This window comes from Maylandia zebra, linkage group LG18, assembly GCF_041146795.1.
Source record: "Maylandia zebra isolate NMK-2024a linkage group LG18, Mzebra_GT3a, whole genome shotgun sequence".
In the NCBI taxonomy this organism is placed as follows: Eukaryota; Metazoa; Chordata; class Actinopteri; order Cichliformes; family Cichlidae; genus Maylandia; species Maylandia zebra.
Window position 1 is genome coordinate 2,509,877 of NC_135184.1, and position 27,613 is coordinate 2,537,489.

At 42.3% G+C, this 27,613-nt stretch overlaps 1 protein-coding gene and 1 long non-coding RNA gene across 2 annotated transcripts; one reads left to right on the forward strand and one right to left on the reverse strand.

Annotated features, from left to right (window-relative positions):
• Positions 1 to 31: 31 nt before the first annotated feature.
• LOC106676804 (immunoglobulin lambda-1 light chain-like) lies at positions 32 to 27,340 on the forward strand. The gene is made up of 7 exons (XM_076876717.1): positions 32 to 251; positions 344 to 655; positions 7,520 to 7,540; positions 23,609 to 23,656; positions 26,010 to 26,321; positions 26,454 to 26,528; positions 26,882 to 27,340. Exons 1-7 carry the CDS (start codon positions 209 to 211, stop codon positions 27,028 to 27,030), a joined length of 960 nt encoding a protein of 319 aa, XP_076732832.1. The 5' UTR covers positions 32 to 208; the 3' UTR covers positions 27,031 to 27,340.
• On the reverse strand, positions 11,727 to 14,123 carry LOC143413520 (uncharacterized). The gene is made up of 3 exons (XR_013094118.1): positions 13,773 to 14,123; positions 13,609 to 13,677; positions 11,727 to 12,804 (listed from the first exon to the last, which is right to left on the reverse strand). It is a non-coding gene; the product is annotated as an uncharacterized LOC143413520 (long non-coding RNA).
• Positions 27,341 to 27,613: the final 273 nt, after the last annotated feature.

The window sequence follows — 27,613 nt, forward strand, 5'->3', positions numbered from 1 at the left end:
AAGACGATGAAACCACAGCAGCTTCAGCTGAGCTGTCAATCAGCAGCAGCAGTCTTATCTGTGGGCCGCAGGGGCTGATGGGAGCTTTGAGGACCTGTTAGAAACCACGTGGCCCTCGTCTGATCTCACAGCTCGTCCTTGTTTGGCCTCAGCTGCATCAGAGCGCCACTTCTCCCCAGGTTCACCAGAGGAAACACCACTGCACAAAATGCTTTTCCTCCCAGCTGCTGCTCTGTGCTGTCTGTGTTCAGGTGAGTGTTTCCAGCCAATCAGGAGCCAACAAAGTCAACCTGTAACAAACACTGTCACACTAACCTTCATCTATCTGTCTGTGTCTCTACAGCACTGGTTACCATGGCAGCAGAACAGCTGATTCAGGACGATTTAACATTGACCAGGAGAGTTGGACAAAGTGTCTCCTTCAGCTGTGGAGGGACTGAACAGTGTGTTGTCAATGAAGTATGGTGGTATCAAAAGAAAGAAAGAGGAACATTCAGAGTGATTGGGTATATGCCTAAGAGAGGTAGCTGCACGCTTAACAAAGGTTACGGTCATCCTCAGAAAGATGATTTCTCATCCATGAATACACAGAACAGCTGTGAGTTGAAGATAAATAAAGTTAAACGTGATCATTCAGCCACCTACTACTGTAACTGTTGGAAGTATGATCTCCACAGTGAGAAATGATCCCTGCAGCCTGAACAAAAACCAACAGATGAACAGATGTCAAACAGTGTCTGTGACAGGAAGAGAGCAGTAAACCACAGCCCAGCTTCACATGTTTCACCTCCATCTCAGAGTCACAAACATACTGAGCTCAGGGACCATTTTTATTTACTGCTGTCAGAAATTCAATTCGATTTATTTCTGTTTAAACAGATTTTTCATCCTGTTTTAAGACAGAAACAAGAGGAACAGATGACATCAAACTTCCAAATGTAAACAAATGTATCCTCAGTCCCACAAAAACATTTATTCAAAGTGAAAGAAAAACAGATTGTGTCAAACTGAGTCAAAGTCCATCCCTCATTCACAGTGTTAATGTTCTCTTCATGAAAACTCTTCCAGCAGCACTTGTTGTTTAACACCTTTCAGTACATTTAACCAGACACTTGGACTGATGTCAGGTCAGGATCTTGTCCTTCTAGCAGCGGCTCATTAGGACGCTGATGTTGTTGGACACATTTCCATCAGTTTCCTGTGGATGTTTATAGAGGATGAATCAGTCACGGTGCCTCATCTTTCTGTCACCTTCTTTTCTCTCTGATAGTAAAAAATAGATTTTGCATCTGAATATGTCAAATCTGGAATAAAAGGACAAGATTTCTGCTCTCTGTTTGTGTTTCTGACTAATTACATGCAGCTTTGGTTGCATGCAGGAAAACAGTCTGTGAGGAGAACAAAAGAGTCCATCTGCTGAAAATGCATCACATCATCAAATATAATCCAGACATGACTTTTTATTCAGTTGTTTTTAAATTCTCTGTTTTCATAAACAATGAGCAATAACAAGAAATTGAAGTCTTTGTCCAGATATCTGCTGGACAAACCAGAAGCCAAGAAGAATTGCTTGTTGTATCCTGAAGCTAAGTCAGCAGACTAATCAATGGGTTCCCGAGTTGTCCAAACCCAGCAGGTCATGGCCGCCTTGACCTGGTTGTGCCAGTGGTTTGTTTGAAATAGAAGACAATAAATACGATTCTAGTTTATCCAAACCATTTTCAGTGGGCACTGGATTAAAATTCAATGACAAAAAGACTGAGGTGATGGTTTTTGGTAGCCCCACTGAGATCCCCAATGTATATTTAGATACCTTGGCCCAGCACAATAAGCCAACTGTCACAAACCTTGGAGTCAAAGTGGACTCAGATTAAGGCCGTCATAAAGTCAGGCTTCTTTCAGCTCATGCAGCTGGCTTAAATAAAGCAATTCTTTCACTGCAGCTCTTTGAGACAGTTGTCAACACCTTTGTTAGCATTAGCTGGATTACTGTAATGCACTTTATATAGGAGCCAGTGCTTCATACATTCCTCATCCACAGAGGCCACGAAATGCTGCGACTCGTCTTTTAACTGGCTCTCTAAAGTTTGAGCACATTTCCACCATTTCAGCTTGACTTCACTGGCTGCCCATTCATTTTAGAATTCATTTTAAAATGATTTAATTTGCTTTTAAAGCCTTCCATGTTCTGGTTTAGTTTGGGGATAGAAGCTCCTCTCGAGTCCCTCTGTCCTTGCGCAGATGCTGCAGAACCTGCCTGATTGCACAGGTTGGAACAGATTTTTGCAGGGACGGGACAGCTCCTTCTATATATATATATATATATATATATATATATATTCAATATAATATATTCTGAAAGGGGCGCCGGGGACGTGGACATGTACGTGGCACGCGCTCTGGGAAGCTGCCCTCAAACAGCCCTGCCTTCTTCCTGTTTAGCCGACGTCATCACACCATGCACACCTGATGCAGTTTTATTGGTTGCCATGCTGACAGGATACGATGGGAGGTGGAGAAATTAAACAACTTGCAATTACTGCATATCCAACCTGCTACCATGGATGGAAGGAGAGTTAAATTAGCTCTTTTAAATGCAAGATCTGTATCAAATAAAAGTGTTGACTCAAAGGACCATGCCAGTTTCTACAGTCAATATTCCCCAGCAAGGCGACATTGATCAGTGGCCTCATCTTCAACCTGTTAAACTTCACAACATTGATGCAGAGGTGGAGCTACTGATAGGCACTGATGCTTCCAATGTTTTAGAGCCATGGAAGGTGATAAACAGTGTGGAGGGTGGACCTTATGCTGTAAAAACAACAGTTGGCTGGGTCATAAATGGCCCCCTGCGCACTGGAAGTAACACTGGAAGGAAAAACAACTGCACTGCTGTAACAGCCAATATCTGTTGAGCGTCTTGAAGAAATGTTGATTAAACAGTACAATCATGATTTTAATGAAAGATCCTCAGAGGAGCAGACTGAAATGTCCAGAGATGATCTGTGTTTCATGGATATTGTTAGTAGTTCAATAAAACTTATTGGAAATCATTATCACATGGATTTGCCTTTCAGGAGAGAAGGTCCCAGCTTGCCCAATAACCTCTGTGTCACCGAGCAGCGTCTCCAGAGTCTCAGACGGAGATTTGAAAAGGATGCTCATTATAAGAATGAATACACTGAATGTGTAAACAACATGCTTGAACAAGGATATGCCGAGCTCACAAGCTCACGTCTCAGAAAAACACGTCAACGTTCTCCGTTTCCTGTGGTGGCAACATGGCGACACTACATGGTTGGCGCAGGAATACAGGATGAAGGTACATTTGTTTGGAGCAGTATCTTCGCCAAGCTGTGCAAATTATGCTCTACAGAGAACTGCAGATGACAATGCACAACAGTTTCCAGCTGAAGTGGTTGATACAGTCAAAAGAAACTTTTATGTGGATGATTGTTTGAAATCTGTTGCTTCAGAAGAGGAGGCAGTGCACATGGTGAAGAGGCTGACAGATATCTGCGCCAAAGGAGGATTTAAGCTTTCAAAATGGATCAGCAACAGTCGCACAGTGCTCATTGATAGGTTTGTAGCTTGAACCTATTCGCTGGAACGTTGAAGACAATATAATTACACAGCAAGCAAGACACGAAGTAGGCAAAGTTCTTCATGTTTCTCGTGCACGGGAGAGAACCGGACAAACGCCGTTCCTTCGCTTGACCCCAGTTGCTCTCGTCCGTTCCCCCGTAACACTGCTCTTTTATTGAGGTTACATGAATATGCATATGTAGCACTTACGTGGAGTTACATAAAGTACCGATGGATTATTACCAAAGTAATAAGCAATTTGGGCTAGTGTCAGAAGACTGAGAACGACTCTTAGAGCTCTGGTACACGAATGGCAGAGAAACCAGACAAACACAGTTATGTGGCTTTAAAAGTACTTTAGTGATGTTAAGCCTTGTAAAAGAAATTTGTAAACAACACAGTATTACAACAGGTTTTAACAGAATGTCAAGTATAAAAATTTCCCCCAAAGTAGCAAAAAAAAAATAGAATTAAATAAAATTGTGCACAAGTAAAAGAATTAGTCTTTTTTAAGTCCAAATGGTACCGGTGGGGCCCGTAGAATTCGTCTGACAAGGAGTGTGTGTGTGATTGTCTGTCCTACCGTACTACTTGTACAGTAGAGGATTGTAGTCCATCAATGTGCAAATGAGTGTGCGTGTACATGTATATCGTCTCCTAGGATCTTGGGTTGGCTCGCCATCCAGTGAACACTGGAACACTCTGGGTTCTGGAATCGCTGACCTGGTCTTTGGATTCGTCCCATATAAAAACCTGACCTATAAACAATGGCCAAATATATGTCACGTGCCCTTTAAGGATAACTCTCACAAATTAAACTAAAGTAGTGTCACAGTGCAGTAACTACTATTCAGATCAGCTATCATCAATTCAATCATCATCAGTTCAGTCATGTTGTACAACATTAAAATATCAAGTTTCAAAGGTTAAAGTATCAATATCCAAAATTTCACAGTATCAAGGTTCAATTATTTGTAACCTGCAGTAACATTAAAGATTATCTACAAGGTTTTAAACATTCAGGAATTATAGTCACCATATAATTCACTTTCATTGTAAACATTAATTACATCGATCAAAATAACTCACTGTACATATATATCTAATCACAAATAAATAAGTATATTACCCCTTTTAAGAAATGGAATAATATGCAAATGCTTATCAGAAATTGAACAAAGTGCAAATAATCAATTTCAATAACACGTAAACACAAGGACTCAGTCCACAAATAGGAGTATTAAAATAGACGTGCTTAATCCCGCTTGTACCATAGGCCTACCAGTACAAGTGGAAATACACTAAAAATTACCTCCAAGTGTTCAATACTGAGTATTGTAAAACAACTGATTGACATCAAAATTTAAACAGGAAGCAGGATAAAGTCTGATTACAATTATCTCTCATAAAGTTATTTTTAACTGCTTTAACCATTTACAGCTTTTCACATGTTAATGACTTAGTTAACGATCTAACTAGCATAACAACAGCGTTTCAGAGACATCGAACAACTGTACCCACACTCCGCACATCACGTGTCTGATTAGCCACATTTAGCTTACCGCCGTCGAGTGGATGCTCAGCATTTACATGGAGCCACAGCTCAGTAAACCCTCCGGTTTCGCTCTGCCCTTGACAACAACAAGTGCAAATACATAATTTGTGAAAAATATCAGTTTAGATGGTATTTCTTTTAACTCGTTAGAGGTTAATTTCTCCAGCTTACCGATAACAAAAGTTTTAGTCCGTCTGCTCTGTTCGGCTGTAGAAGCAAGAGACTGAAAACTTGGGAGCTGGTACTAAGGAGGGACAAGAGCTGCCTAGAGCTTCACCGATTGGCTGACATGTGAGGAGTGGAGTAAAACAATAGGCTCTCATCAGAGCTCATCAACCCTCTGAGAAACTTAACCCTTGTTTGACCAGAGCATATCATATATAATCTGCATCCCTTCTATGTTTAAATAATTATTTTGATCTCATTTCACTTTCATTAACCGGGACAGTAAGAACAGAACAATGAACATTAAATGTTTTAATTTTTCTTCTCTTTCTGTTTGAGATGATTTTAGGAACTGGGTTACACCCTCCCCTCTTGAATTCATGCAAGTCCCTTTGCATGTCTACTGTGAACTGCATCATCTAAGAACAATAATTCAGCTTTAGCATTTAAAGAGTCAATGAAAGCTGTGGTTAAACCCTGAAATAATGATTTGACCACAGTGACAAGGGGATTTCCCAATTCAGCATAGTCTAGCCTTTTTGGTGGCTGGCGACTTCTTTCTGATCTTCGAACAGGAATTTCTTTGCTTGTTTGTTCATCTCTCTCTTTGTTTACTGTTTCCCTGTCAAATATCAAGTCCTCTCCTTCCTCATCACTCCCTAACATGTCCGAAAGAAGTAGGATTTGTTCATCCCTCATGTCAGGGCGATCCGTAGAAGGTAAGTCTCTTTCCTTTTCAGGTTCGTCATTTCCGGGTAAGTCTCTTTCCTTTTCAGGTTCGTCATTTCCGGCTAAGTCTTCCCCATACAAGGCTTCTCCATAACTCGCAATCTGATTGTCATAAGGTTGGGTATGGTCAGCATGACTGGCTGGAACAACATCGGAGATGGTGTCTGCACAAGCTGGAGCATTACCAGCCAACTTGTCTTGATCTGCAGTCACATCATCTTGACCAAGACTTGATTTATGGGTCAGCAGAAGATCTCGCTTGACAATGTACGCCGAGTCATTTGGCACTGATCTATCTGCAAACCAGTGGACTGAAACAATATCATCCTCGTCCGAGGGGTGATCTGCTCTTTCATTGTCTTTCTGAGTGGTCCGTCGCGTTCTGGGCCTTTTCTTGGGTTCTGGTTGTTCAGGTTTCACTTCCTTGGCTGCAGAGAGGAACCCACAAGGGAGTAAGAGGTCTCTGTGTAGGGTGCGTATGGGGCCATCCCCGCCCTCTGGTTTAACGGTGTAGACAGGGAGGTCTCCAGCTCGTTTCACCACCACATGGACGGTCTGCTCCCATTTATCGGCGAGTTTGTGTTTTCCTCGAATGCGTATGTTCCTGACCAGCACTCGGTCCCCGATTTCCAAGGTAGATGTGGTCACATGTTTGTCAAATCTGGTTTTGTTCCTTTCGGCTACCTTTGCAGCACTCCGTGTAGCTATTCTATAGCTCTCCTCAAGATGGGATTTGAGGTCCTTAACATATTGGGAGTGTGACTTGTTTTGTTGTTCTCTCACAGGTAAACCGAAAGCCAAATCGACAGGCAACCGTGGCTGACGCCCAAACATCAGCTCATACGGTGTGAATCCAGTTACCTCGTTCTTGGTACAGTTGTACGCATGAACTAAAGGCTTTACAAAATCCTTCCAATGTGACTTGTCTTTGTTCTCCAGAGTTCCAAGCATACTTAAGAGTGTTCGGTTAAAACGCTCCACCGGGTTGCCCCTGGGGTGGTACGGCGTAGTCCGAATCTTCTGTATGCCTGCTACTTCACACAGCCCCTTGATCAACTGAGACTCAAAATCAGGCCCTTGATCGCTGTGTAATTTTTCAGGAATGCCATAGTGTACTATGAAATGGTCCCACAGACACTTTGCGACAGTCCGAGCTTTTTGGTTCGATGTTGGGATAGCGACTGCATATTTAGTAAAATGATCTGTGATGACAAGAACATCTTTCACATTACTGCTGTCTGGTTCAATGGATAGGAAATCCATGCAGACTAGCTCGAGGGGTCTTGTCGTCATGATATTCACCAAAGGTGCAGCCTTCTCAGGTAACGTTTTCCTGCGCACACACCTGTGGCAGGTCTTTATCTTTTTCTCCACATCTGAGGACATTCTTGGCCAATAGAACCTGGCTCTGACCAGATCGAGTGTGCGCTCTATTCCCATATGACCCATATTGTCATGTAGGCTTGTCAACACAGACTCTCGCAGGTCTTCAGGTAAGACCAACTGGTAATGTTCATTACCGCCTTCTCTTCGTGTTCTGTAGAGAATGTCATTGCACAGCTCGAACCTGTTCAACTCTCTCAGCAACAGGACTACGTCTGGAAGTTCTTTCCTCAATGTGGGAGGGGGTTTCTCCCCACTCTCCATCTGGGTAATAACATGTCTGATGCACCGATCAGATCTCTGGCTGTCTCTGAGATCTGCCGGTGACAGGTGGGGAATGATGTGTAAGCCTCCCAATGTTTCTTCCTGCTCAAAGCTGTCAGGTATAGCATCTCCAGAAATGGCAAGACTTTCGACAAGGGTTATACCTGCATCATCACCCAAAGCTTCAGAGGTGGTTGAATGATAAACAAACTGTCTCTCACAGATAGCATGAACAACGTCCTGATCGACTGAGTCAATATTGTCTGGATCTGACAGATGTTGTTTTGCGAACTGGCATATCCGGTCTCTCTCTTTTTGAGATGTAAGGTCATCAGGTAGCCTGCCATGAGGACGACGCGAGAGTCCATCGGCATCTCCATTTTGTTTTCCAGAACGATACTGGAGTCTGAAATTGAAGGTAGAGAGGGACGCCAACCACCTGTAACTGGTTGCATCGAGTTTTGCTGAGGTGAGGATGTAGGTCAGAGGGTTTGAGTCTGTGACAACGGTGAACTGATTGCCATAGAGGTAGTCACTCAGCTTCTCTGTTACAGCCCACTTTAAAGCCAAAAACTCGAGCTTATGTGCTGGATAGCGGGACTCACTACTTGACAAACCTCTACTCGCATAGGCGATAACCCGCAGCTGTCCCTCCTGCTCCTGGTATAAGGCTGCTCCAAGGCCCGTAGTGCTCGCATCCGTATGAAGGATGTAAGGCAGCTTTGGGTCAGCAAAGGCCAGGACTGGAGGCGACGTTAGCTTGTCAATGATAGTCTCAAATGCTTTCTGGCATGCAGGGGTCCACCGTCCATAAAACGGCTCCTTTGGATCATGATACTGATTACTCCTCCCTTTTGATTTGCAATGCTTCCTCAGTGGTGGATAACCGGACGTTAGATCGTTCAGCGGTTTCACAATACTTGAGTAGCCTTTAACAAACCGTCTGTAATATCCACAGAACCCAAGGAAGGATCTCAGCTCCTTAAGGTTCTGAGGGACTGGCCAAGTTTTAAGTGTGGCTGTCTTTTCTGGGTCAGTTTCTACTCCGTGTTGAGAAACAACATGCCCCAAGTACCGAACTGAGGACTGGAAGAACTTGCACTTCTCGGGGGACAGCTTTAAGCCATACTCCTTTAAGCGTTCCAGGACTTTCATGAGTCTGGCTTCATGCTCCTCAAGGGTTTTCGAGAAAACTATGAGATCATCCAGGAAAACAACAACTTCCTTCAGATTTATGTCTCCCATGCATCTCTCCATAAGCCTCTGAAAAGTACTTGGCGCGTTTGTCACTCCCTGTGGCATACGGTTGAACTCCCAGAAACCTAGTGGACAGACAAAGGCAGTCTTGGGCTTGTCACTCTCTGCAACTTCGATCTGATAATAGCCGGATTTAAGATCGAGTGTACTGAACCACTTGGAACCTGAGAGTGCGGTGAAGGTGTCATCCAGTCTTGGGAGGGCGTATGCATCTTTCACTGTTTGTAAGTTTAACTTACGGTAGTCAACACACAGACGTACCTGACCGTTCTTCTTCCTGACCACAACAATTGGCGAAGAGAATGGGGACTCGCTCTCGCGGATTACTCCAGTTGCGAGAAGCTCTTGCAAATGCTTTCGAACAGCCTCTATGTCGTGCGGGTGAATCGGTCGGGCTCTGTGTTTGAATGGTGTCTCATCTGATAGCTTAATGTGGTGTTTGACCTTGTCCGTCCTTCCAAAATCCAGATCAGTCTGGGCGAAGACCTCTGGCATACTGCTCAGCTTTTGAGTAATGCGGTCTTTCCAGTCAGAAGGGATGGGAGAGTCGGCAAAGTCAAATGTCACACTAGAGGTCCTGGATGGTTCACACTCTGATGGCTCACTCACAATTTGGTTGTGAGATAGGACAGTCTGTATTGCACTGAGTTCTGCAATCACACTCTTTGCTGGGATGGTAATGTCATGCTCTGACTCATTGGAAACTACTACAGGTAGCTTGCACAACTGGTTATTTGGCAAGTCAAGGAGACAGGTTTGCACCAAAAGCCCCCCAGGCAGGGAAGATACTGAAGGATATTCCAACAGGGCAGATCTCTCAGTGTAAAATTCCTTGATTGATACTGTCCCCTCAAGAACAACTGTTTTCCCAGCTGGGACGTTCACTTCATCCTTGCCACGCATCCTCACTAATCCAACGTTTTCATCTGAACCTTGCTTTTGCCGCAACTCCAGTACTTTGAGTACGGTTCTGTACCCATGAGGAATGGGATGGTAGCCCTCTGGGTTTGCCTCTCTGTACATTTCATACACTACATCAAGAGTGTTTGTTCCTATCAATACACAAGACTTCGTTAATGTCCCGGTGTCTGGGACTACTAGAGCTAGCGTTTTGACTTCTAGTTCAGCACCAAGAAAGTCTTTAGGAAAGGTGATTCCAATCTCAACATAACCCAGGTAAGGTACAAGCTGCCCATTGGCCCCTTCAACCTCCAGAAGGTCATGTAGTGGCTCTATCTGTTGCTCAGACAAATACTGGTCATAGTAGGACTTGGTGACAGTGGTCACTTGAGAACCTGTGTCAAGGAGACAACTGCACACCTTACCTTTGATCGTGACTTGACCTGTACTCTTTGTGCCTATGAGCCTCTTAGGTAGTCTGAAAGGTTGTTCTCCAACATGGGATTGCCTCAAAGTGGCCTGTGCTCTTGGTTTAGCTTGACTTCCAGATTTAGCGGGACGATGTTGACCTGCTTCAGTCCCAGTTTGCCCCACAACTGAGACTGCGTCTAAAAATCCTGGTCAGCAGATGGAGTGTTTTGCATCTCCCAAATGCGACGCTTCTCTCTCAATTGCTTCCTCTTATCAGCGACAAGAGTGGGGTCTGGGTCATTACTGCAACTTGCTGAGATGTGGCCATCCTGACCACACTTGAAGCAGTACCATGGTTTTGGCTGGGTGCTCTGCCGCAAGTTGGCAGGCTTCGCACTTGTGACCTTGATGCTAGGTGTTGCCATAGCCATCTCACGTAAATCACACTCGGCCTTGTCCTTAGGCTTCGAGCTTTTCTTCTGTTTCTTTGCCATCAAATTAGTAAGCTGACTCTGTAGGGATGCAACTTGCTTCCTCAGATCTGTCAACGGGTCAGAATCAGATTGAGTCACTGCCTGTAGCTCACTACAGGTGCAAGTCTTTTGACAGTGCGCCACAACCCGCTGCCGGGTTGAGCCAAGGTGTTTCTTCATCCGTGTAGCTTTAGCTGCCAGTCTATCTTCTTCTGTCCGGAGCATTAATAGAAGTTCTGAGAATGTTGGGGGTTGGCTTTTCTTGTTTTCAAGATTAAGATCTGAGAGCAAGGTGTGGTCCCAACATCCACGACAAAACTGCTTGAGAATGTGTTTATCGGCATCCCCAGCAGAGACTCCTCCCCTCTTCAGAGTAAGGTTCAATGCGCCCTGAAGACGGCAGAGGTACGCAGAGGCCTTTTCACCAGGATCCTGAAGAGTGTTCATGAATTGGGCGAAAAGCTCCTCTCCATCTTCCACTGTTCCAAAAGCTGCATCCAACAACTGAAGGTAAGTCTCAGGTGTAGCTTCTGGGCTCAGTCTGTTGACAATGTCAGCTGCAGGGGACAACAAGCTCTCAAAGATCTTTCTAGATTTTTGAAGTTCAGACATGGCAGGGTCTTTCCTGAGAAGTTCGACATGTGAACGCCATGTGTCATAATCTGTCTCACCGCTGGGTCTGGGGATCCTGCCAGAGAATGACCGGAGTCTCATTGGAGAATATGAATGTGCAATCAAGTCATCTTTCTTCACGATGTGTTCCACAATGACTTTCTGAATTTCAGGTGGGTTGAAACTGTTTGCCGCACTAAATGGGCTCTTTTTGAAATCAACAGGTAGGTGTGGCTCCGCACCACCTTGAATCAATCCTACCTGGGGTGGATCTTCAGAAAACTGCTGGCGTGCAATCTCAGAAGTTTCAAGAGAGGGGTGAAGCTGGTTCTCCCTGTCTGGATCATCAACTTGCATGGAGGAGAGCATACATTCATCATCGATCTCTGAACTCCCAATGATTTCACTGATCTCTGTCATCATCGACTTCAGTACCTCTTCAAAACTTTTGCCACTCAGTTTTGCCACCTGCTTTATTTCATCTAAGTAGGACTTAGTAGCACTGCCACCCACCTTGGCAGTGTAAACGCTGGAGAGAGCTCTTACATGGTATTTTACACCGGGCTTCCCTTCAACTTCATATGTGTATGGCAAAAGATCAGTTAAGGCATCAATGGCGTTACCACTTCGGTACTCGACGATCAGGTTTTTGAAAAATTCTGAGTTTGGATCTACAACTGGGACGGCTCTAAAGGTACCATACTGCTTCAAAAAGTCAAGAACCCCTTCATCATCCGATGAATTGAGTGTACCACTAACAATTACTGCATTGGGGACTTTGATACCTGAGCTCAATACAAAATCCATCTTGTGGCAATAGCAAAAGATGTTTCAATGACAATACACACTTTAAGGAGGTTTCACTGCTGATATTCATGCACCAAAGAGCTCCTGGCTGGCTCGCCACTTTTGTAGCACTTACGTGGAGTTACATAAAGTACCGATGGATTATTACCAAAGTAATAAGCAATTTGGGCTAGTGTCAGAAGACTGAGAACGACTCTTAGAGCTCTGGTACACGAATGGCAGAGAAACCAGACAAACACAGTTATGTGGCTTTAAAAGTACTTTAGTGATGTTAAGCCTTGTAAAAGAAATTTGTAAACAACACAGTATTACAACAGGTTTTAACAGAATGTCAAGTATAAAAATTTCCCCCAAAGTAGCAAAAAAAAAATAGAATTAAATAAAATTGTGCACAAGTAAAAGAATTAGTCTTTTTTAAGTCCAAATGGTACCGGTGGGGCCCGTAGAATTCGTCTGACAAGGAGTGTGTGTGTGATTGTCTGTCCTACCGTACTACTTGTACAGTAGAGGATTGTAGTCCATCAATGTGCAAATGAGTGTGCGTGTACATGTATATCGTCTCCTAGGATCTTGGGTTGGCTCGCCATCCAGTGAACACTGGAACACTCTGGGTTCTGGAATCGCTGACCTGGTCTTTGGATTCGTCCCATATAAAAACCTGACCTATAAACAATGGCCAAATATATGTCACGTGCCCTTTAAGGATAACTCTCACAAATTAAACTAAAGTAGTGTCACAGTGCAGTAACTACTATTCAGATCAGCTATCATCAATTCAATCATCATCAGTTCAGTCATGTTGTACAACATTAAAATATCAAGTTTCAAAGGTTAAAGTATCAATATCCAAAATTTCACAGTATCAAGGTTCAATTATTTGTAACCTGCAGTAACATTAAAGATTATCTACAAGGTTTTAAACATTCAGGAATTATAGTCACCATATAATTCACTTTCATTGTAAACATTAATTACATCGATCAAAATAACTCACTGTACATATATATCTAATCACAAATAAATAAGTATATTACCCCTTTTAAGAAATGGAATAATATGCAAATGCTTATCAGAAATTGAACAAAGTGCAAATAATCAATTTCAATAACACGTAAACACAAGGACTCAGTCCACAAATAGGAGTATTAAAATAGACGTGCTTAATCCCGCTTGTACCATAGGCCTACCAGTACAAGTGGAAATACACTAAAAATTACCTCCAAGTGTTCAATACTGAGTATTGTAAAACAACTGATTGACATCAAAATTTAAACAGGAAGCAGGATAAAGTCTGATTACAATTATCTCTCATAAAGTTATTTTTAACTGCTTTAACCATTTACAGCTTTTCACATGTTAATGACTTAGTTAACGATCTAACTAGCATAACAACAGCGTTTCAGAGACATCGAACAACTGTACCCACACTCCGCACATCACGTGTCTGATTAGCCACATTTAGCTTACCGCCGTCGAGTGGATGCTCAGCATTTACATGGAGCCACAGCTCAGTAAACCCTCCGGTTTCGCTCTGCCCTTGACAACAACAAGTGCAAATACATAATTTGTGAAAAATATCAGTTTAGATGGTATTTCTTTTAACTCGTTAGAGGTTAATTTCTCCAGCTTACCGATAACAAAAGTTTTAGTCCGTCTGCTCTGTTCGGCTGTAGAAGCAAGAGACTGAAAACTTGGGAGCTGGTACTAAGGAGGGACAAGAGCTGCCTAGAGCTTCACCGATTGGCTGACATGTGAGGAGTGGAGTAAAACAATAGGCTCTCATCAGAGCTCATCAACCCTCTGAGAAACTTAACCCTTGTTTGACCAGAGCATATCATATATAATCTGCATCCCTTCTATGTTTAAATAATTATTTTGATCTCATTTCACTTTCATTAACCGGGACAGTAAGAACAGAACAATGAACATTAAATGTTTTAATTTTTCTTCTCTTTCTGTTTGAGATGATTTTAGGAACTGGGTTACACATAGGTTCATTAACATATGACGTCTACATACACACAAAGAGTACCTTGCCTTTGTGTGTGTGTGTGTGTGTGTGGGGGGGGGGGGGGGGGGGGGGGGGGGGGGGGGGGTCAGAGTGTGACCCCACAAATAACTTCCCTAAACCTGCTGGTCTGGAAGTCCAACAGTTCATCTAAACAAGAGGCACTTAGCCTAAAACAGATATAGCCACGTTTATCCTACCATAAAACAATAAGACAAGGTACGACCTCTTCTTATGCTCCCAGGATGTAGGTGTGCATTCCAGTGTGGAATACACACCAAGCCTTTGCAGCCTGTTAAAGATCACACATCCTATCACACAGTTTAACAAATGTATTAGCAGTTATCCCATTCCTCATTGATCTCATCCAATGGCAAACTGCATCCTACAAGCAAACAAATAAATTGTTAATGTAATAGTTGAAATAAGAAAGTACCATTTTCAAAAACATCTCAGCTTGGTGGTGCTTCCTCCGGGTGTGCAAATCACATGTCTCTCTGCAGAGTGGTTTGAGTTCTGCAGGGCGTCATGAATGTCTCTTCCGCTTGTTTCCATCACTGTCCATAGGACCAGAGTCCAAATGTATGTAGAATAGACTTTCAAACATACCAGTTGGTTTTGTTGTTTGTCAACATGGGTCTCAGCTATCTCCAAAGCTGCAGACCTCTTCAGCACTCTAGTTTTATGGCCTCTACCAACCCCCATTACCTCACTTCAGGCCTTCGTCCTGCGAGGGGGATACTAATGACTCCTCCACTGTCCACGCTCTGCAGAAAAACCCCTCTGTGGAAAGGTTGCTGGGTCCAGTTATCTTATTGCTGTTATGATCCCAGCAGCCTTCAGAGTGTCATCGTATGCACAGTATAGTGACACAGCATTAGGTGATGTTCATAGGAAACTGCTGTCATCACCACCATAGCTTCTGGTTCCTGTGCTTTCACAGAATCATGATGTCATCCTTAGACTCCCTCTGCGTTGTCGATGGAGCTTGGCACGCTCCCCTCATCCTTCAGGTGCCCGTCTGTTGTCCACAACCTCCTCTGTTGGCCTCTGGAAAGCCCTTTTGGCACAGCTCTCATTCCAACGCAGTTTCATGGTCCTTGCTGTGGCTCCAAAGTCTGGTCTCATGATGGGCCCCAAACAGCTCGACCTTTGACCTCAACCACTGCCTGGGCTGTCAGCGATGCCTGGAATCGTTCTTGTTTCTTACTGGGCCTCTGAAGATTTCTCAGGAGATCCCTTTCAGCAGAATGCTGCACCTTTATTTCCTTGCTAGGAAGAAAAACTTCTATTTGGAGAGCATGTCAACAATCAAACCACATTCTTTAGTTCAGTGAACTTCACTTATAGGCCATCAAAGCCTCATCTGAACCTGGATGCACCACTTGCATAGGTTTAATACTTGTAAATAAACTGTTAATCACACAAATCACTGCAACAATAATAGAAAACATTGTTTAATGTTAATCCTGGACCCCTCCTCTTGACGCATGGACACTCCCATGAGTCAACTCATCAAACCTGGATCCCTGTCTTAAAGAAAAAGGTTAGCTAGATCATGTCCCAGGCAACATCAGAGCATCTCCTCTGGAGTAGCTCCGTAACCCTGCAATAAAAGATGTTAGCGTGTTTTGCATATTAAGTTTGCTTAACACCTGGCTCTGCCAGGAGCCTGCATACACACCATCGTGGCCTGGAAAGCAAAATCTGGAAGTGAAATTAAACTTCACACTTGTAAACAATTGTATCATAAGAGTAAAAAGCATTCAACATCAGCAAGACAAGTGTCATGTGCAGGTTTTCTCAAATCAGTAAACTACAATTATTACCATAAGTCGCCTCAGACATGGATCATCCCATGTACTCAGTTAACATTAATGTAATCAGTGACTTCTCTTAAGCAAAGTCACTCCACTCATATATTACTATGGGCTCAAAAGTGGCCAGCAAATGAGCTCCATATTAAACTATTCCATAAACGCTGCATCTCTCATTTGTTTTTCTCATGTCACTTGTCCGCTTCTTCTGAATCCTCTACATGTACTCTTAGAAAAACAAACATTAGCAACACACATTGATTATGGTCAGACGGTGGTCAGACGCAGGTCGACAGGTTCCAGAGGTGCCATAAAAAGACCATAAAGTTAACCATCCATAGCTGTGGAAAGAAGTGACACTAGTTTTCAACACAGGAAATTTCTCACATGTTATTCACATTATCAAAGTAACCTTCACATTTTCCCATCAACACAGTGCAACAGCATCACCACTCATAACCTATAAATACAGTTTCTTCACACATAAACCCAGAAATCCTGTAGTAGGAAAAAACATCAACCAGTTGTCCTGGTATAAATCACGTGATCAAACCACATGAAGAACTGTAATGCTGTAGAAAAGAAATGTAAATGTTAGCGCTGCGCAGATGTATACACACTTTCTCACAGTTTCCTCTGTGAGCAACACAAGGTAGTGAATAACACCCCTGGTAGATGCACAGACACAGAAAGTGGCACTTAAATTAATTATTATTATTATTATTAAAACCATCACGCAACCTCGAATGTTGCTGTCATCTTCTGCTCCTGTAAAAGGAAACACACATAGATTCATCTGCACCTTTGTCAGGTGGGGTTAACTTCACACAGTCGTGTTACATCAGTAAAGTCTTGTCAGCTTTTGTCAGCTTTTACCAGTCAGTCAGTTTTTTTTCCTCTTTCATTCATTCATTCATACATTCTTTCTTTCTTTGCTGATAGTGGAAACCATCGTCGCATTTAGTTTCCACTCTCAGTAAAATGACGTCATTTCAAAAGAAAAAGAAGAACTTTAGTTCGGATTACATCGCTGAATCCTTTTTGGACAGGAACTTACTTTCTAATTGTCCCAAATAAGTGGCTTTCTCCTGAGCCCATTTTAATGTGGAGAAGCTCACTTGTAACAATTTCCTCGACGACGTGTCGTACAGCGCTTTCTGTTCTAATCGTGCAGATCTGCTCAAACGACAGATTATCGAACAAAACTTTCAGTGCACTGTGAAAGTATCAAAATAAAAAGGCCTTGTTAAGTCATGACACAAACTCCTCATCTCAGGAGGGTAAATCATACCATTAGCATGGTTCATCATGCCATCATACTAATCGGCAGGCTCAACTTCACAACAAAAGAAAAATCATCAGCTAGATTCACTCCAAGCCAACCATCAGCTGCACAACACACAACATAACCCTAATGTCCTATTAGCTATGAGTGTAATCCCCAGGTCTGTGCTCTTCACTCATTTAGGCCACAGATTTTATTCAGTTTTCCTTTTTCCCATCATCATAAAACATGTGACATGCTGTCATGCACTTCACAAAGGAAGTTTGTTCTGACGTATTCAGAGTTGTGTATCTAGATACAGGATTCACTCGCACATCAAAACAGGAAACTCAGTGTTTTAGAGTCTCCACTCAACACACAACAACTCCAACACACCTCATTCACTCGTGCTAGAATTCAGTCACCTTTCATTAATCTAAAACCGATCAACTAATTTGCATATCAGCTATTAACCCACTAAGTTGACAGGACAACAGAAAAACATGTTCAAAATAGTATCACAAAAATAGAATTTCCCTCATACAGTAAATCACTTGTGCTGCATCAATCAAGCAGCAAGCATCTCTCAGTTTACTATATCAACGACTAAATTTATTGTCTGATCACTGGTTGGTCAAACCAGAATCTTTTTTCCCACAAAAGTTAAACTGTTGTCCTGCAACCCAGAGAGTCTTTTTTTTGCATTGGATAAATTCAGCATTTGATAACAAGTGTCTGCTAAATTGACACTATTTTAACACTGATGAAAGATAACAAGCTGATCTTCATTGCATGTGTGTTTGTGTTATTAGGCAGGTTTAATGCATGTCTGTGGAGCTGCATATCCAGCAGGGCATGTTCTTAAAGCTGCCTTTCCTACACACTTCTCTGCTATTATTTGATCATTTCTTAACTAATGTGCTATGAGTCCACTGGTCTTTGCGTCACACGAGGTGACTTGGACAAGATGATAAACAGACTCACATGCTTAAGATGTTGTCTAATCTTCATAAGCTCTCTTGTGCTTGGAAGTGTTAGTAGGGTTAATGCATGTTCTGCTTGTGTGTGTGATTTTGTATGTTTCTTTTTTGCAGTGTTTCAGACTCCTTCACAATTTTCCAACTTAAGCAGTCAGTTTTGTTTTCCCAGGTTTGCTAACCCAAATTTTGATTTCCCACATTAAATAATTCCTATGTGTTCTCACCTAGTCTTCTCACTCTGTTGTCCTCTCACTCTGTGTCCTCTCCCACTTCAACAGTCCAATAGCCGGCAGTTCTCCTTCAGCTTCGTCCTGTGTTCCACTGTCTCTTCTTGCCATTTTACTCCAAAGGTGGCAAATGTCAAACTCCAACAGTCTCCTCAGTTCTCCTCAAACGTTTTCTTCACATGCACAGTGAATTTGCAGCTTGTTGTAAACACAGTGCCATTCATCCGATCAGGCAGGATGATGGGTTTGCTCTTCTTCTCTGATGCTGTTTGTCCACACTGCTGCTGCTTGTTGGGACTCTTTGCTCAGGACTTTGCTGCTGTCTCTTTATCTGCCATGTTATTGCTCTTTGAAGCTGCATTCCTTGTCTTCAGGGAGGAGTGAGAGCTCGCTTGTGAGGTTGAGAGCTTGCTTGTGAGGTTGAGAGACACATGGTACTGTAAATAAGTTAGCCAGAAACTTGGCCTGCATGTTTCCAATGATGTTAAATTATAACTTTCTTCCGACCGCTGCATGTGGAAAATTGATTCAGGTCTGCTTTTCACCTGAAAGTGACAGACTAACAAACTAAGACATTTTCATTATTATCATCACTGCTTAACCACACACATCTCACTCTCTCTCTCTGTGTTTTTGTGAACAATCCTTTCTTAAAAGCAGAAAATGAAATTGTGGTTGTTCTTGGCTGATCAACACAAAACCTTTTTCCTATGATTTTTTTCATCTACAATATAAATTCTTTCTCTTTTTCACTCTTTTTTTTTCTTTACAATAGCTGGTGACCTGCAGAATCACCGCTCTCACAATAAGAGGCAATTACTTTTACACAGCGCACAAAAACACTGTGACGTCAGACACATTCACACTCACTTTTTCATCTGCATAAATAAATCATATGGCTGGTGATATGTGCCATGGTGATCCATAGGCATGATCACACATTTATTTAATTATTTTCAACCCAACAAAACAAATAAACAGAAACATGATGCTGATGCTATGAACACTCTACACACATGAGTCAAGATGCAAGAAAACTGCTCACAGAAACGTTGTACACTCCAGTTATCACAGTTATCATAGTTCTGTTTCCCTCTCTTTGAGGAGTTCTCAGACAGCTCTCGATCTGATGATGTGTAACTTGCTCATCAGCTCAGAAGAGACCGCAACGCAACCTCACACAATGGTCGCGTGCTTTGCCCACAGTGGCAAAGACTTGCACTTTCATATTCAATTCAGCTTCTCCATCATGTACCTTTAGATGTTTCATACAGGGTTCAGCATATTAGTTGTTTTCACAGGTGTGGTCTATATCTCAACAATGGCTCATAATAAGACGACAGTCTTTCACACAGGTCAAGTGCCTCTATGCACTTCATTAGTTTAAATATTTGCCTATTTTACTTCATCTCATATGTCATTGTACTGAATTTGAGCAACCCTAAGCTTAATGCAGGTTACTTTTAACAACTATCCACCTCAATTAAATCTATGGTCTGGCACACAGGCTGTTGTCGATCAGGGCAAGCTAAAGAATAAACATTTTGTGTCAGCAAGGGGTGGGGGAAAGCCATTCACCAGAGCATATCTTAAGTGCTGCTGATGTGGGCTGGCCTTCTCCACACGCTCTTCAAGGCTGGTGTGTTTTCTGAAAACTTCTGACATTTGAATCTCTTCCATTTATAAGCCTGCGATTAACCGCACGGCTCAGGTCCGCGTGAAACCCGCGCGACCGTGCTCGCGTGAACCCGCGCAGCTAAGGAGCCGTCGCTCTCTTTTATTTAAAGTCCAGCATAAACATCTGTCACCCTCTGACACACTCTTGGTTGCTTAGGAACCCATGATAACAACAACAGCCGGTGTCACAGACCACGTGTTCTGCTCCGCACCCACTCACACAAACACACTCAAACACAACAACAACAACACAAAATAGGCCTAATCCGGACTCGCACCGGACCGCTCGGGACACCAACCCAATCTTTCGGGACCCTCACCCAATTCTGGGACCCTCACCCAGTCGCGCGACAAAGCCCAATAAAGGGACGCTCGGGACACAAACCCAGGGCGATTTCAAAACCGGACACTCACCGGACGCTTGGGCCCTTGGGCAATTTTACCAAAACCTCTTTTTCGGGACACTAACCCAGTTCTGCGGTTATAGAGTCGCTCTCTCAACTTACTCGGCGTTGCTTGGCGTGTAATATAGCCTCGAATCCCGCCGATCGTCATTCATGGAGGAGAGAAAACAGACAGCTAATCCACCGGCCCGATGACAAATTCTCACGTCTCGGGACTTTACTACAGGAACTTCCTGGCTGACGTCAGTCTTTCAGCGTGCCTCTTCTCCCCTCGGTGAATGTCGATTCCAGGGCTCCGGCTCTCGAAGGACCAATTAATGATAGGTTTGTAGCTTGAACCTATTCGCTGGAACGTTGAAGACAATATAATTACACAGCAAGCAAGACACGAAGTAGGCAAAGTTCTTCATGTTTCTCATGCACGGGAGAGAACCGGACAAACGCCGTTCCTTCGCTTGACCCCAGTTGCTCTCGTCCGTTCCCCCGTAACACTGCTCTTTTATTGAGGTTACATGAATATGCATAGGTTCATTAACATATGACGTCTACATACACACAAAGAGTACCTTGCCTTTGTGTGTGTGTGTGTGTGTGTGGGGGGTCAGAGTGTGACCCCACAAATAACTTCCCTAAACCTGCTGGTCTGGAAGTCCAACAGTTCATCTAAACAAGAGGCACTTAGCCTAAAACAGATATAGCCACGTTTATCCTACCATAAAACAATAAGACAAGGTACGACCTCTTCTTATGCTCCCAGGATGTAGGTGTGCATTCCAGTGTGGAATACACACCAAGCCTTTGCAGCCTGTTAAAGATCACATATCCTATCACTACACAATCGATTATGCACCTCTAAGCATATATGGTTAAATATTTCTAAGCATAAATGACAATTAACAATACAAAACCTAACACTCATGTCCATCCCAGAGGAAAGAAGAGCAAAGGAAATTAAGGCTCTGGATTTGGACACAGATCAGCTTCCAGGAGAGAGCACTGGGTTTACAGTGGTGCATAGAAACAGACAAGTTCTGGTTCAGAACCTTCCTGCTGGACCGTCCAACAACAAGAAGGGGCATTTTGTCTGTGGTCAGCTCACTGTATGATCCTTTGGGAATCTTGTCTCCCTTCAGTATGCCAGCTAAACTGTTGCTACAAGAGCTTTGCAGACAAAATTGGAAGTGGGATGAAGTTATTCCCCACTCTCTTTCCCAGCGTGGCGTGATTGGCTGGAGGATCTCCAGCTGATTTCAAAGTTCAAAGTGGAACGTTGCATTAAACCAAGTTGCTTTGGAAGACCAGATAAGGCACAACTTCATCATTTTTCTGATGCAAGTCAAGATGGTTATGGAACAGTGTCATATTTAAAGTTGGAAAAGAATAACCTCGCACATGTTGCTTTTATCCTGGGAGAAGCTAGAGTTGCTCCTCTCAAGCAAACTACAATTCCCAGGCTGGAAGTGACGGCTGCAGTTCTTGCCTTTCGAGTGAATATGCTTCTGCAAAAAGAGCTGCAGGTAAGGTTGGAAGAATCTGTTTTTTGGACTGATAATACAACAGTACTGAAATACATCTCCAATGAAACTGGAAGATTTAATACTTTTGTTGCAAACAGAATTGCTGTCAATCGAGAAGCAACAGATGTGAATCAGTGGAGATACGTTTCTTCCAAGGAGAATCCTGCAGATGATACATCCAGAGGCATGAGAGCTGAGGATTTCCTCAAATGTAGGAGATGGATAAAAGGGCCAGAATTTCTCTGTAAGTCAGAAAAGGAATGGCCTAAACTGGATGTGGAATATAGTGTAATTTCTGCAGATGACCCAGAGGTCAAAAAGGACCTGACAATGAATGTCATTGTGAAGGAATTACAAAATCCTACCAATTATCTTATCCATTACTTCTCGTCTTGTGCAAAACTTAAAATCTCTGTAGCCTGGCTTTTAAAGCTGAAAGAGGCCTTGGTGTTGCTGGCGCAGGTTTGAATAAGATTGATCTGGAAAGTCAGAAAGAAGTGGAGATAAGAATGGAATGGTTTAAGACCACTTTGAAGAAAGGAAATATGACTCCAGAATATGTAGCAAAGACAGAACGAGCTATTATTCAATATGCACAACAACAGATATTTAAAACTGAAATGGCTTTAATCAGCAATGGCCTGAAAGGAGTCTCCAAGGGAAGTTGTCTCTACAAACTTGATCCAGTGTTGGATGCAGGAATCCTCTGAGTGGGTGGCCGATTGAATAAAGCAGCCACGACTATGGAAGTAAAGCATCCTGCAATTTTGACAAAAGATATGCATGTGTCCTGCGACAGACTGGCGACCTGTCCTGGGTGTACCCCGCCTCTCGCCCTATGACAGCTGGGATAGGCTCCAGCGCCCCCCGCGACCCTGAAAAGGAGAAGCGGAAGCGAATGGATGGATGGATGGATATGCATGTGTCAACACTGATTTTACGCCATATCCATCAAAGGTTGGGACATGCAGGAAGAGCACACATGCTGTGAAAACTGAGACAAAAATACTGGATACTAAATGCAAATTCTGCTGCCAGGAAAATCATCTCTCGTTGTATCAGGTGTAGACACAACAGAGGAAAGTTTGTTGAACAAAAGATGGCGGATCTGCCTGAAGAGAGAGTCCGAGCCAGACACACACTTTCTCCTGAGATTCAGTTCACAGACAGATGTTCTGATAGTTTTCTTTACAATTTGCTGCTAGAATTCAAACTTGATTGTGTGATTAATGATGGTGAGCCAGATGGGCCAAACCATGATACTATCAGCAGCATGTTTCATTGTAGTGGTGCATCATTGATGGGATAAATGGACTGGTGCTTATATAGTGATTTTCTGTTTTCATGTGGACTAAAGTAGTGGACTGACCAACAGACTGACATTAACATCAGAGCCGTGCTGCTAGTGTGGCTAAAAGAAAAGAGAAGAAGAGACAGTCATGTTGATATGAACATTAGAGAAACACATCATGGAGCTGAAATATGATCCTGCTTCCTCATTTGGACTCATTCACCTCAGCTGACACGTTCAACAGCAGACAGGTTTTTGTAGCAGTCTGTCTCACTGTGGGAGGATATGGCTACTACATCTTTGGCTCTGGAACTAAACTGTCTGTAACAGGTAAGAACAAACATTTATTTTCCTTCAGTTGTTTTATTGTAGAAGCTGAAAATGTGTTTAAAGTCAGTTTGTGCTGCTTCAGGCTTTACATGTTAGTTTTTCATCATTAGTAGAGAATTCATCTGCAGCCATTGTTACATAAGAAAAGCTCAATAATCTCTGAAAACATGTTGAAATCTCACTGAACAACTAAAGTTATTCTTTATTTCTGCAAATATTAGTGATGTTACAAATATTTAGGATTTGATCCTCTCAGTGATTCTGCTGGTTTTTAACACAAGATCATATTTGATGTTAAAATTAAATTAATATAGATAACAACAAATATGGTTTCAGGAAATATTTGCTTTATGTTGAGGAACAAATATTTTTTAATAGTCAAACATTCATGTAGCTGCTTCAAAAAGGTAAATAGAATTATAAAAACAGATACTGATTAGAAAACTCAGAAATGATATGACAGATAAATTTAGGATAAATATGACATTGTTGTGTAGGATTTGATCATCTCAGTAATTCTGCACCATCTGCTGGTTTTTCAACACAAAATCATATTTGATGTTAAAATTAATATTGTAGTAGTAAATTTGTAAATATAAATAATGCTGAAGTGAAAATGTAGACATGGTTATGATAACTGTCAAAGAGACATTTTCTTGGTTCAAACAGTCTTTTTTTAAAAGATATATGAATATATTAATTGTCATAAAAAATAATCAGAGACATTTAAAATTTGTGTAAAATGTGATTAAACAATACAGTATAAAATATGAGATTGTTACAGTCTTTCAGTATTTCTTTCTTGTTTGATGTGTTAATCGCAAATGGCAAAAAAAAAAAAATTTGGCAGAAAACACAACTTTGTAAAATAATTTAACATTCTTTAGATATTTTATCATAAACACGGATTAAGAAATTCGTATTACTCTACTATAAGTTTCAGATTAATTGCATTTAAATGTGTTCAATGATACATTAACATATATTCAAAATTGTAGGAAAATCAAATAACTGATGTTCTGCTATTGTCATAATTGTAATAAAATACTTCAGAATCATGAAGTTTGTGAAAGAAGTATGTTATTTATTGTAAGATGAGATACATCATTTCAGTGGTATTAAAAAAATGTATATTTATTTACATTTGTGATACATTATAGTTTGATATAACACCAAGGAAAGGTTGAAGAAATACATTTTATTTCAGCATGTAAAAACATGTTGAGTGTTCCACGTGTGAGTCGTGATGACATGACATTTTTTCCACTTGCCCCTCATGTTACTCTTTGATCTGTTTCTGTGTCTATTTCAGTCAGGTCTTTCTTTAAAGCCATTGTCTCTGCGTCTGTGTCTTTGCATGTGTGTTGGGTTTCATATCTTATGGCGAAGGTCTGTGTCTTATGTCAGTGTATTTAGTTGCATCCTCCTTGTCTCGTCATGTCAGTTTGGTTCAGCCGTGTCTCGCTCTTGTGTGCAGTTTCCTTATTTCCCTATATGTATTTATAGTGTGTTTTCTTGAGTTCGTCACTGGTCCGTCTGTGTTACCTCGATGTGTTATTTTGTGTTTCACCCTAGCATTATCCCGCACATCATCCTGCGCGTCATGCTGTCAGGTTTTTGTAGTTAGTTCCTGTCCTTGCCGCCTCTGTGTTACTCTGCATTTTCACCCAGTGTCAATAAAGCGCACTCTTCTCATCTGAGTCAGCGCCTACATCTTTGGGTTCTTCTCTCCCTCCACACGGCTCGCCTTAGCTGTAACTCATTTATCAAAGTAGTTTTCTTCCAATTTTTGAACTAAAAGAATTAAAGAAAAAACAACATATGGTCTTTAAAATAAATTGTATTATACATGACAAGAATGTGAATTTTTTTGGATGAATTGAATTATGTGGAATTACTTTTTATTTCCTTGTTAGTGCGAAATATTATGAATTAAGATTATTGCATTTTTATACAGAAGAGGATCTCTGTTAGAACTCGTGTCTAAGGACTAATATGGAAAATACATTTTCACTTGTATCAAGACAAATGGAAATATTTTAAAATTGGACTGAACTAAATTTCTATAAAACAATAAAAAGCAAACACATGACGAATTAAACTGAAATGAATTTAATTTGACTTTAAAACCATGCTGAGTGTTCCTCATGTGAGCCATGATGACATGAGGTGATGACTGTGTTTGATATGAAGCTGAATCCAGTGTATGTAGTGAACTTTGTGCTGATGAGTAGTTTAGTGATCAGAGTCCATGTAGTTTCCAGGATCAGACTGAATGCAGTGCAGTGCTGGAAGCTGCTGCTGACTGTGTGAATGTGTGTCTGTGCTGCTTGTTGCTGCTGTCAAACTTCAGATGAGCAGGTAGTGAAGCCCGTGGTGAGCGTGTACCCAGCAGCATCCAGAGCCCACCTGGAGGGGAACAGCTCCCTGCTGTGTGTGGCCTCAGCCATGTTTCCTCCTCTGGTCCAGTTCTCCTGGAAAAGACAGAAGAAGAACGGCGGAGAAGCGGAGGAGCTGCCCCCTGCTGAGGGAGAGCAGCTGGAGCTCAGAGAGGCGGGACGCACCATTGCCATCAGGATGGTTGATGGGAGCCATTCTGACACATATAAATACAGCTGCTGGGTGAAGCACGAGGGGGGCACAGTGGAGGCCCGAACACAACAAGGTAATGAAGGCTTGGTGACTGTGTTCAGCAGTGATTCAGCTTCATGTGGAGATGCTGTCAAAGAGAGCAGAGCAGCAGAGGACTGACATTTCTCACTGCAGCTCCAAACATTTGACTCCTTTTCTGTTTCAGAGCTTCCAGCTCCAGCAGCCTCCTGTCCTCCAGAGAGAGAGCCAGCAGACCTGCCAGCTCTGCAGCCAGCTGACTGTAAGATCACCTGCTGCCTCTCTGCATGGACAGCTCCAATGTCCAATGAGGCAGCTGGAACAAGTTTAGGCTCTTAAAGTTGCACTAATTGATCAAATCTTCATCCAACAAGCTCTGATAAAGCCACTGTACACTAGCTGCTCAGCACCAAACAGCAGACAGACCATAATATGTCAGAGATCAGTTTGTTAGCTGCTTGTGGAGTTCTTCTGCCCCCAAGTGGACACAAACACTACATCAATTCATCCACTTGAAGAAGAAGCTGTGACTGTTTCTATTTGGACTTTTTCTCCTTGATCTGAGAGGAATAACCCGACTGTCTGTCTGTCTCTTTGTGTCTGTCTGTCCTTCAGTGTCCTTCCAGTCTCAGTGCAGGGTGAAGCTGCTCTGCCTGCTGTACACAGTGCTGATAGTGAAGAGTCTGGTGTACTGCTGTGGACTCTCTCTGCTGATGATGCTCACAAACAAGGGAGCGTCCACCAACTGCACACATGCTGACTGACTGTTTCCTGCTCGCCTTTTCTCACCATCACATCTCATCAATTCATCTCATTCATCACTTTGATCACAAATGTTAGTTATGATGTGTTGTGCTTATTTTGCCTTTTTCTTCAACAGTTAGAAGATCGTCTGAAATAAATACATCTTTACATGTATTGTTGCTCTGAGTTAGAATTCTTTTTGTGCTTATTGTGACTTTTATTGTAGTAACAAAAACCATCAGGAATATTTTTATCACAAGTTTTTGTTTGATTTTCAAATGTCAAACAGTGTAGTTGTGTTTGTGTGAACAATAAAGATTTGAAGATGAAGAGTTTGATTCTACTTTCATTGTGTGATCAACAACAACCCGTGTGAGTGAAGCACAAACTGACTGTATCCAAACTTGCTCTCCTGCAGCAGACGGGCTGTGTGGGTTTCTGCTCTGCAGCCTCCACACCGTTAGCTGTGGCTTTCACTTTAATAACACAATGACAGTTACAAGCAGGAACTCTGCTTCAAGAATGATTCCAGGAAGGATCTGTGTTCTTCACCTGTGAGAGAAACAGCTCAAATCCTCAACTCACAGCTGACAAATGAACTTT

Bases quoted from the DNA above. Each gene is read 5' to 3' on its own strand.
- LOC106676804 (XM_076876717.1), top strand. From the start codon at position 209: ATGCTTTTCCTCCCAGCTGCTGCTCTGTGCTGTCTGTGTTCAG. The intron at 23,657-26,009 runs GTAAGAACAAAC...GTCAAACTTCAG, and splicing joins AACTAAACTGTCTGTAACAG to ATGAGCAGGTAGTGAAGCCC. The intron at 26,322-26,453 runs GTAATGAAGGCT...TTTCTGTTTCAG, and splicing joins GGAGGCCCGAACACAACAAG to AGCTTCCAGCTCCAGCAGCC.